Below are 12,041 nucleotides of genomic sequence, written 5' to 3'. Positions count from 1 at the left end.
CTTTCATAGTATTGCATATATCAATGGGTTATTCATAGTGAAACAATGCGTTAAATGTTAAAATATTTTAAATACAATAACATAGTATTCTACACATTTCTTCGGATATAAGAAGCATTCAATTTCGCCTTTACATACATATTTTGTCAAAAATGCATAAACGGAAGTGCTATTTTTTCTTGACAGATCTTTATTCACAACCGCTCTGGGGCTGTCGAGATCTGATGATGTCATTTATTTTGAGTCGTTTCTCTGGCGCTGCAAAACGGAGCAAATGAGCGGTCTCTGATATGACTGAGTTGTTGTGACTGAGTTGTGTCCATATTCAATATGAAGAATGGAAGACGACGATGTTACCATCAGAGAGCAGAATTTCCACAGTCAAGTTAGAGAATACATCGTAAGTAGCAGCAACGCTTACAACTTACTAGCCACTTAGCTTCTTAGCTAGCACTCTATGTCCGTTAGCAATTGTTTACGATAGAGAAAATCACTTTAGCAATAGCTAGCTAGCATTATTGAATAGGGGGATAACACATTCTGCACATCTAATAACTACACAAATAACCAATGTATTAACATTGTCCTCATAGTTTTGGACGGAATTAAAGCAGCCCTGTCCCACAAATGACTTGGCGTTCTGCATCGCAGAACTTAGACGCTAAGCAATGTCACTAGGTGAACATCTATTGTTTAACTGTGTTGTAAAATTGTACAATGTAAATATAGTGTGTTGGGTGAATTTTCAAAAATGGTTACAGGGTTTAGTGAAAGACTATGTAACCTGCCTCTGTATTTTGAAAAAGGGCGTTGTGTAATGTCAGCAACTTTAGTTAGCAGCCTTGCATATCAGTCAGGATGTTTATCTGCGTCGGAGGGCTAGCTGTCAAAACTTCGACCCTCCCCATTTTTCAGAAGGCGTTGGCAGCACTGTAAAAGGTCCCCGTTTTGTGTTTTTGTGAACAACATTAGATGTCGCTGAATTGTGTCGCGAAATGAACCAATAGTTATTGTTTTGGTGAACAACAAACTCGTCCAGTTTGACAGTTTGCAAAAGTGAGTGAGGCGTTGCAGGGACTTGACTTGCAGGGAGAGTGCATTGAGTCCACCCCGGTAGTATTACTCGGATAAGCTACGATGACTCTAGTGCCCTAACACCCTAACGAGAATGATGGCTTGTTTACAGCCGCGCACACCTTTAATCCTATGATCCGTTTCCCGGCCAGTTAGTTGACATGACCACTTGGGACGGTGAGCAGCTTAAACTTGTCTCTGTGTGAAAGTAAGCTACACCGACCCTATCACATATCTACTTTCACGGCGAGGTACTGCATTGAAACGGTAAACATGAAATCCCCTATCCCGCATCACACGAAGGGCTGCCTGTCTGTGGTCAACAGTGAAAACATGCTCTATTGTGTGTGTGTGTAGGTAGTGCTGCTACGGATCTGCACTATATATAGCCTGATGCTATCGCCTTGATGCTCACTAAAGCATTATAGAGACATGTTCTTTGCCAAGGACAGTTTGGTAACCTCAAGGTATCCCTGTACTGAGCAAAAAGCAGAGCACACATATACAGTATGCATTACATACAGTATTGGGCGTCATCATCGACTCTTCGCTCTCCTTTGAATCCCATATCAAACACCTCACCAAAACTGCATTTTTCCACCTTAAAACCATCTCCAGACTCCGCCCTTCTCTTACCCCTACCTCTGCTGAGACCCTCATCCACGCTTTCGTAACCTCCAGATTAGATTATTGCAATGCCCTACTCACTGGTCTCCCTACTAAATTGATAAACCGTCTACAATACATTCAGAACTCAGCAGCTAGATTACTCACACACACCAGACCCTGGCATCACATTACCCCTATCCTCTATCAATTACACTGGCTTCCTATCCATTCACGTATCCATTTCAAAATTCTCCTCCTTGTATACAAGGCCCAGCACAACCTTGCACCCTCCTACATCACAAGTCTCCTCACCCCATACAATCCCACCCGCACACTACGCTCCACTGACTCACTCCTCCTTACAGTTCCCTCCACACAACTGCGCACCATGGGCGACAGGGCATTTAGTGTTGTTGGCCCCAAACTTTGGAATTCACTCCCACTGTCTCTTCGTCAGTGTTCCACACTATCTACTTTTAAATCTAAGCTGAAGACACACCTTTTCATTTCTGCTTTTCCACTTCAGTGACAGGCACTTCCACTTTATTTTAATCATCAGTTTATTTTTAATTTTACATACTATTTTTTTTTCCCTCATTTTATTTTATTTTCAAATGCATTCTACTTCTTTTTCTTACTTGAAAACATTTATCTTTATTGTACTTTTATTTCTATTTTATTTTTGCATTTTAATTACTCTCCTATTGTTAATTCACTGAAGCTTTGTTTTACTTTCCCTACTGTTATGTATTTGTTTTGATTGTAAAGTGTCCTTGGGTATCTTGAAAGGCGCTCAAAAATAAAATTTATTATTATTATTATTATTATTAGGACTGTGTGTGCTGGTGGGTGTCCTGGAATATATGTGTTAACTGCATGTAATTTCAGATGCTTGCATACCCCTGACACATGTTTGTCAAGCAAATTGTCATGGCCAGTATATTAGGCTTGGCTGCGAGTAGTGTATTATAACTCAGGGACAAATGAGACTTGGAATGTTTTTCACCATTTCATGCCTTGTGTTGTGGCAAACCAGTCTAGGACATGTCAGTTAGTGCGGTATATAATTATACTGTGTCTTGGTCATATCATGACACTATAGTCACAGTTATTGCTGTTGTCAGTAACAATGAGTCCATCATCCAACAATGAGTCCATCAGCATTGTGTGTAAAATAAAGTAGAAACCCAATTTTTCAGCTCAGCTCAAGCTGTTGTATTTGCTATGTTCTGCCTTAATCAGTGGGAGAAGGAGAAAATGTTGTTGAGTCTGTTTTGGGTGATGTGCAATTTGATAGCGTGGTTGGAAGTACGGTAAGGAATGGCTGGTTGTTCCTATAGCAACACTGATCTCGTTAAGGAAGTGTTACATATGCAGTGAATTGAATCATCGGGAGTATGCCCACATGCAGCAAGCTTAATGCATGCCATCGTCTCAGGCGTACGCCTGCTGTGTCTGCTGACTGGTCAAATGGCTGAGTCACATCTTTTGCTCAAAGTGATTGTGCACATGGGGTACTACTAATAAGATGTCCAGGTGAGGCTGTTGGAAATAAAGACAATTTGAGGTGGTTTTGTTTGAGTGTTTGAGACTAATATTTCTACCTAGTTTAAGGAAGACTGCTTTTTTCTGTATTTTTTCATTATTGGTTCAGTTTAATCATATTTTTTATCTTAAATTGTGTACCTGTAGTACATAGTACAATTCTCACAGGATGCAGCTTAAATGCTCCGAAAGATGTAGAGAGATTGAATGTAGAGAAATGGAATGGGGGTCTCCCTCTCTCTTTCTCTCGCTCTCTCTGTCTGTCTGTCTGTCTGTCTGTCTGTCTGTCTGTCTGTCTGTCTGTCTCTCTCTCTCTCTCTCTCTCTCTCTCTCTCTCTCTCTCTCTCTCTCTCTCTCTCTCTCTCTCTCTCTCTCTCTCGTAGGGCGGTCTGAGTAGGGGAAATCTGATCAGCACTGATGTGCTTTAAGGCCCTCCATAGGGTGTCCCCTAGCCATTGCCCACCTGTGCTGTCACTCAAAAATGCCCGTGTCTGTGCAGAACACAAGCTCTCATCTCTCAAACCTCACTTGGCCCCCCTGTATTACATAACCACACACATCAGCTCTTACAAGCCAGTCATCACTGTAATCATTATGTAATGACAATGTAACATGTTGGTCTGGCAAATGAAGTAATAGTATAAAATTCTGTGTAGTGTTTGATGTACTATGCAGACCTTCTGCATTGTATTTTATATACTGTAACTTTGGCGGTGAATAAACTCAAACTTCAAAAATAAATGAATAAAGAAGCACTCATCATATTTCTTTTTGATTTTTTTTTAATCGCCTCACAAATGTTTTTCAGGCTTACACCTTTCCTAGGTGTGAAATCATCATTTCACAGTTCACACTGATGAGTGCTTCTTTATTCATTTATTTTTGAAATGTAAACGTAATGATAAAAATTCATAAGCCTTTGTAATGCTGTTGGGAACAGGACATTTGGTATACGGTTCTTAGCAAAGTGTACTGTTTATATGTACAGTCAGTCCATTTGGATGTTGTCAATACAGCATTTCAGGTGGACCATGCACTGGTGTGGGTTTATTATTGTTTAAAACATGCTGCCTTTGCCAAGAGTAGAGGGTGGTTAAAGATGGCCCATGTGGCATGTCTGACTTCCTGTTTTGCGGTGTGCTCTGCAGATCTGCTTCCTCCTGTTTGCAGTGCTGTACATCGTCTCCTACTGCATCATCACTCGCTACAAGAGGAAGACTGGTAGGTGCCCTTTGCATGCAAATACACACAGCTCGCACGGATGTACACACACACACACACACACACACACACACACACACACACACACACACACACACACACACACACACACACACACACACACACACACACACACACAGATAGGACACATCGTCTCCTCCTGCATCATCATCATCCTCTACAAGTGGAAGATGGGTAGGTGCCCTCGCACGGATGTGCTGTGCGCGCGCACGCACACACACACACACACACACACACGTGCCCTCTACATGCAAATACACAGTGTGCACATGGATGCACACACACACACACACACACACACACACACACACACACACACACACACACACACACACACACACACACACACACACACACACACACACACACGGGTAGGTGCCCTCTACATGCAAATACACAGCGTGCACATGGATGCGCACACACACACACACACACACACACACACACACACACACACACACACACACACATTGGTAGATGCCCTCTGCATGCAAATACTTAGCGTGAGCACGGAGGCACACACAGCACACGCGAGCACATTCGCTCAAAGGGCACATCGTCTCCTACTGCATCATGACTCGCTGTAAGAGGAAGAGGGGTCGGGGCCACCCGGAATGCTGATACACAGTGTGCACACACACTCACGCACACACACACACACACACACGCACGCACGCACACAGGCGCATGCATGCACACACGGCGCACACACAGCATGCACACATATAAAACACACACACACACACGTGCGCACAACACACACACACCGCACAGCACACCAGCCTTCACACCAAAACCAAACACCAACTCCACCACTTCCGTTCTGCTGCATGCCAAGTTGTTTTGCACTTGGCTGACTCCTAGGTTCATTGCCAAAAACACACAGCAAGGCCCATGAAATAAAACAGAGGCAGCAACATGTACTGTGAAGTGAAGGCAAATCCCTTAGAAAGGTTGTCTTGTGGCCCTGCCGTGGCTCAGACGGTAGGGCACTGCACTGTTACGCCGGGGACCCGGGTTCAATTCCGGCCTGAGGTAATATCCTGATCCTCCGCCCATTTTTTTTTCCCACTCTTTTCCTGTCACCATCTCCAACTGACCTATCAAAGAAAGGCATAAAACCCCCAAAAATATAAAATGAAAAAGATAAGAAAAGACAGGTTGTCTTGTGACATTGGCCGTGGCTTAAACGGCTATGTCACCGTTACGCCGGGGACCCGGGTTCGATTTCGAGGTAATTTCCTGACCCTCCCTCCCTTTTCCTCTCTCTTCTCACACTATCCTATTGATATGAAGTCCAAATACAGCCCCCCATCCCCGTCCAAAAAAAAAAAAGGGGGAAGAGAAGTTGTCCTTTTTCAGAAACTGGTGATGTGACTTGTTGTCAGCACATTGAGTCACCCTGGTTCATTTTTAAAGTGGATCACTGCTTCGCATCACCTGTTCCCTTTGGAGCATGGTAGCTGTGTTGAATCTAGGTTGTGTCTCTTCTCTGCTCTCCTCTGCTCTGCTCTCCTCTCCTCTCCTCTCCTCTCCTCTCCTCTCCTCTCGGTTTCAGGTTATTTGGCCAAGGTGAGGCTCTCCTCTCCTCTCCTCTCCTCTCCTCTCCTCTCCTCTCCTGTCCTCTCCTCCACTCCCAGGGCTGCTGCTGCTCCTCTTGTGACTTTGAGATGGTCACCCTGGGTGTGGAGAAGGAGGAGTGGCACTGCATCTGTCTAGTTCTTATGAGACACCTCCGCACCCCTCTTTTAATTTTGTTCTTGTAATTCATTTGTTGTTTATTTTTAGAATTCAAGATTGTATTTGTACTTCTTGTGTGAGTCAGATAGTGGATTGGAAGGAAGATACTGTTTTATTAACACACGGTGTCACAGGAGACAGTGTCTTGCTGTTCAGATGTCGGTAACACTTTATTTTAATGGTTCACTATTACAGTGGATCTACCAAATTAGGTACAGTGTAATAACCAGTGAGCCAGTTTATATGGGCACAATAATCAGGTTATTGGAATAAACAAGTTATTGGAGTAAACGGTTTATATGCAGTCCCTCGGTTTCCTGTGTTCCACTAAAGTGTGTGACACGAAGCTAGAATTTAAGGCTTGTGATTGGCTACTTACCGTTCTAGAATGTCAATAACCTGATAATAACGCGATTATGCTGGTTACATGTCTTCAGAAATCAGTTTATTAGCCAAAAACCTACCTGTGCAAATCGGATTTCTCATAAACCGATAACGACAATAAACCGATTATGAAAACTGTTTATTCAGTTTACATGAGTGCTCGAATAAACCAGTAACTCCAAAAACCTGATCATAAATGGTTTATTGATGCGCATATAAACGGGCTCAGTGTAACAATATTTAATACCATGTAATACCAGTGTAATACCATGTACCAACCAACCCTAACCCTAACCCTAGATGTAAGTACAAAATTGGTACATGGTATTACATGGTATTAAATATTGTTACACTGGTTATTACACTGTACCTAATGTAGTAGATCTGCTGTAATGGTGAACCATTACAATTGTTACCCAGATCTCTTGTGTACCTATGTAGCTGTACTGTAAAGTGTATTTTAGGCCTTTTGTAATGTTGTCTTATGTGTTTGATTTCCCTGTTCACAGATGACCACGAAGATGAGGATGCTATCGTGAACAGAATATCGTGAGTGTGCCCAACTGTCTGTGTAGTTAGATTTGGTATGTGTGTGTGTGCGTGTCTTTACTTTTGTTTTGTACAGGGCATGGATATTATGTAGACAGCCTTCAATAAGATGTAAATGTGAATACGTGGTAGTATACGTGCAATATGATTTCTAACAGAATCATGATGGTCTTATAGATATACTCGTTCTTTCAGTCTTCAGTGTTACTTTTCCGGTAGTGGAGTATTAGTACCTAAAATTGTAGCAGTAATTATTTTGTAACACTTATTAATGCACTAATTTAAACAAATCAGTATTCTGACTAACTGGACTTTTATTTCCCTTTCCCCCCTCTTCTCTCCTCTTTTTTCATCCCCTTCCTCCCATATCTGGTTATGTCCCTTGCTCTCTCGTCCATCTCTGCAACTATCTCATTGACATATTCTATCTATTCTCCAACGTGAAAAATATGACACCAATTGATGTGTCTGATTGATCAATCTCTCTGATTAATCGGTATCTGTCTGTCTGTCTGTCTTTGTAAATGGCCTCTGCTCTATCTCTCCTCTATCTCTTCCTTGTCCATCTTTATCTGCCTTCCTCCATCGGTCTGCCCATCAATCCATCTATCCATTTATTCTCTCTCTCTCTCTCACTCACTCTCACTCACTCTCTCTCCCTCGCTCTCTTTCTCTCTCTCTCTCTCTCTCTCTCTCTCTCTCTCTCTCTCTCTCTCTCTCTCTCTCTCTCTCCCTTCTCAATTCCTGCCTTTCCTTGGGTTGGGTTGGCCCTCTACCTTTTAATTACCTAATTCTTCTGTTTACTGGCCTATCCGTCCATCTGACGATCCATCCATCCATCCATCCATCCTCCCCCCCCCCCTTCCATCCTTCCCTCTTTCCTCCCTCCTTCCCTCCGTCCCTCCATCCCGGTGTCAGTCTGTACCTGTGCACCTTCACCCTGGCCGTGTCAGGTGGGGCAGTGCTGCTCCTGCCCTTCTCCATTATCAGTAATGAGATCCTGCTCTCGGTCCCCAGAAGCTACTACATACAGTGGCTCAATGGCTCTCTCATCCATGGTCAGTGCTTCATCACGCAAACGTTCACTTTTCTCCCCCTCCTTTTTTTCTTTCACAGAACTTGTGAAGAATTTGTGTAAGTTTGTAGCATTGGTGTGTCCCATATATATATATGTTTCAGTTAAGATTATTATTACTAAAAGCAACACTGTTAACATAGTTAAGACATTAACCAATATGTAATCTTAGACTGTAACAAAGTAGTTGAGGACTAACACTTTCTGTGAGTATTTCCAATGATAATGGTCATCATTGTAGTGGTTTCGCCACAAGGTGGCAGTACAGATCTACAGGAAAATAACTCATACAGGTCAGTTAGTGAGAACTATTTCTAATGCCTCTGGCAGAAAAAGAGATGTTATAATAGCGTGAAGAAAACAGCCACTAGTATTAATTCATTTTTGTGTCAGCCAGTGCTAATATTGTTGTCTGCAGATGCCACTGGAGCAATTGTGTCTCATTTGATGATGTGATGTGCAGACACGTCAAAGGTGCCAACTTCAACTCAAAATTGGGGGGGTGGTCAAAATTGTAGAATGTTGTAATGATGTTGTAAAGTGTGTGCACAGGCAGATATAAGACTACAATCAACATTTTCGTGTTTTTTTTGGGGATGTTTTTGACCCTCCACCTTAATCTTTGGCAGGTCAAAAAGCACCCCCCCCCCCCTAATTCGGCACCTATGCATTGTCTATTTTTGGGACCAAAACATGTGATTAAGACTTAAATGAAATTCCGTATTTGATTTACATTTTTGATGGTCTGATTGCATGACTGATGAAATGCCTGTTTTGCTCACTTATTGATTGAATGTTGATGGTTTGATCCTGTAGGGCTGTGGAACCTGGTGTCTCTGTTCTCCAACCTCTGTCTGTTTGTGCTCATGCCCTTCGCCTACTTCTTCCTGGAGTCGGAGGGCTTTGCTGGATCCAAAAAGGTAACATAAAATAAAGATACATGTCTAATTCTGTTTAATTATTAAATTCTAATGACATTTGAAGTGAAGGATGTGATCAGTCTTTAGACATTAGTGTTGAGGAGGGATACGTCATTGATACTAATGGAAATTAACCCATTTTAGCCTGGAAGCACATATACGCTACATTCAGGCTTTTGAGATTTGAGGGTTTTATTAAAAATATGTGTATGTTAGAGGTGAATGAACACATTCTAATGCAAATTCAGGGGCCTAGCTTTTAAATGCAACTTACATCATGATTTTATGTCCTTTGGAGGCTGAGATATTTAGGATTTAATAGGCAGAGCAGAGGGCACCCTTTCCCAATAAGGGCTTAGGCTAAAATGGGTTAAGGTAAAGGTAATGATGCATGGGATGACATATTGAGCAATGTTACCGGTCAACACTCAAGTTCTGTTAATTAAAATGGTAAGTGACAAACATTCTTAATAACATTATTATAGTATTGGTTGCCCATACACATTGCTCAAAAAGTTGACCTGTGTCATCACTCTAAGGATTTGGACATGAGGACAACTCCAGCTTCCTTGAAGTGAAATTGGGCCTTCCTACATGAATTGACCACTGCACACTTGACCCTGTGTGTCCGTGTCAGAGGTCGGAACATGTGTTTATGTCTGGTGTGTGGGTGCGTGCGTGCGTGCGTGCGCGTGTGCGTGTGTCAGGCGGTCGATTGGCTGGGCGGACGTGGTTCTCCCGGCGGGTCTGTTTGTCGTCTGGCGGCAGCAGCAGGTGTCTGGGCCGTGCCCTGCGTCTGACTCCTTGCTCCACTCGCTGTGTGTGTGTGTGCCTGCGTGTTTGTGTGTGTCTGTGTGTGTCTGTGTTAAGAGTGTGTGTGTGCGTGCGTACGCGCATGTCCATGTGTTAGAAGTGTGTGTCGTGTTGCGTTGTGCCGTGGCGGCTTCATTAAAAACATGAAAAGCCCCGAGGACTCTGCGCGTCAGCCGACGCCCTATCTCACCTAACCCCCCTCCTTTAAACAGCCCTGCACGCCGCAAACACTTCAACACCACGCCATCAGTGGCCCACCTGATTTATACTGCTCACCCGGCTCCCTGTGTCTCTCTCTGCCCCTCCGTCCGTCTGTCTGTGGTCTTCTCTCTTTCCTTTCCCTTCTCTGTCTGTATTTGGCTCTGTGTTTCTCTCTCTCTCTCTCTCTCTCTCTCTCTCTCTCTCTCTCTCTCTCTCCCTCTCCCTCTCTCTCTGTCTCTCTCTCTCTCTCTCTCTCTCTCTCTCTCTCTCTCTCTCTCTCTCTCTCTCTCTCTCTCTCTCTCTCTCTCTCTCCCCCCCTCTCAAGCTACCTGCATACTCTTGTCTCTCTCACTCTTTTTTGCTCCCCATCTCCCCATGGGATTTTATGTCTCTTCCTCATTTTTCACTTTACCTTGTCTCCATATTTTATCATTTGTCATTACTATCTACATTTAGCTGTCTTGTTCAGTGTAGCTGTCCTATATTTTTCTTGACTGCTGCACACACACACACACACAAGGCCCTGCACACTCACACTCTTGCATGCTCATACTCCAGCATGCAGATGTGAACGCACACCCGCGCACACCCGCGTACACCCGTGTACGCGCACAGAGTGACCGAGGTGATTTAAAAGCAAGCACCTTTACCCCTTGTCCTCACCCCCCTCCCGCTCTGAAAATAAAACTTCAAACGCACAGGCCAATAATCGCTCTACACGGCTCAGTACACTTCCTCGTTTGAGTAATTACTCAGAGAGAGAGAGAGAGAGAGAGGGAGAGAGAGAGGGAGAGAGAGAGAGAGAGAGAGAGAGAGAGGAGAGAGAGAGAGAGAGAGAGAGAGAGAGAGAGAGAGAGAGAGAGAGAGGGAGAGAGAGAGGGAGAGAGAGAGAGAGAGAGAATGATGTGTTAGAGAGAGAGAGAGAGAGTATAAGAACGATAGAAGTAGGTATAAAAGGGAAAGGGAGAGAGAGAGTAAGCAGAAGAACAAAAGAGAGAGGGGGAGAGAAAAGAGGGTGAACGAGAGATACTGGAGAGAAACTAGCACTGGATCTGTGACTGGCCACGAACACCAACGACACAAATCCAGTCTGGAACCCAGGAAAGAGGAGGGTGGTGTGCCGTGCCATGTGGGGGCTTAAAAAAATGTAAAGGAAAAACAGATTTGCCGTTTAATTCGCTTCTGTCCTTTGTCACAGTGTGAAGCGCTCCTGGTTCATGTCCCACTTGGCACGCGGGGACGTAAAAATTAGCCTGTACTGTAGTTTACGAGGCTCGGACTAATTTGCGAGGGCTGGGCCACGGTAATAATGGACAGGGCCGCCCGCCCCAGCTAAGCCAAGAGCAGGGAGGAAGTGGAGTCATGGGCACAGCAGCACAGCACACAGGACCCGCCACTTTATGTCTCTTTCTCTCCCTCCCTCTCTCCTTCTTTTTCTCCTCTTCGTTGTTCCTGACTCATTCTATCCTTCTTCTCTCACTCTCTCTTTTTCACCCTTCTCTTTGCTCTGTCCATCTCTTTTTATTTGCCGCTCTTTCCCCCTTTCTTTCTCTCGGTCTCTCTCTCTCTGTCTCTTTCGTCTTCTCTCTATCTGCCCCTCTCTTGGTCACTCTCTCTTGCTCTCTTCTGTCTTCTCTCTCTCGCTCTCTCTCTGCCCCCCCTCTCTCTCTCCCTCCCTCTCTCTCTCTCTCTCTCTCTCTCTCTCTCTCTCTCTCTCTTTCTCTCTCTCTCTCTGCCCCTCTCTGTCTCTCTCTCTCTCTCTCTTCTCTTTCTCTCTTCTCCCTCTCTCCTTCCTTCCCCCCTCCTCTTTCACTCTGCTTCTTTCATTTCGACATGACTGTTTCTCGCTACTGATCATCCATAAATGTGCAAGGGAGGAAGCACTGCTT

The 12,041-nt window shown here is 44.0% G+C and overlaps 1 protein-coding gene across 1 annotated transcript in view; it reads left to right on the top strand.

Annotated features, from left to right (window-relative positions):
• The first annotated feature begins 242 nt into the window (after positions 1 to 242).
• lmbr1 (limb development membrane protein 1) overlaps positions 243 to 12,041 on the top strand; it is a 69,187-nt gene continuing 57,388 nt past the window's right edge. The window contains exons 1-5 of the mRNA XM_063207084.1: positions 243 to 400; positions 4,377 to 4,449; positions 7,104 to 7,143; positions 8,062 to 8,201; positions 9,035 to 9,138. Of these exons, the coding sequence (XP_063063154.1) occupies positions 338 to 400; positions 4,377 to 4,449; positions 7,104 to 7,143; positions 8,062 to 8,201; positions 9,035 to 9,138 (420 nt within the window). The 5' untranslated portion in view covers positions 243 to 337. The remainder of the gene's footprint in view (positions 401 to 4,376; positions 4,450 to 7,103; positions 7,144 to 8,061; positions 8,202 to 9,034; positions 9,139 to 12,041) is intronic.

The sequence above is a fragment of the Engraulis encrasicolus genome, chromosome 9 (assembly GCF_034702125.1).
Source record: "Engraulis encrasicolus isolate BLACKSEA-1 chromosome 9, IST_EnEncr_1.0, whole genome shotgun sequence".
Lineage (NCBI taxonomy): Eukaryota > Metazoa > Chordata > Actinopteri > Clupeiformes > Engraulidae > Engraulis > Engraulis encrasicolus.
The sequence above is the reverse complement of the archived record's forward strand: the minus strand, read 5'-3'. Positions and strand labels throughout refer to the sequence as shown.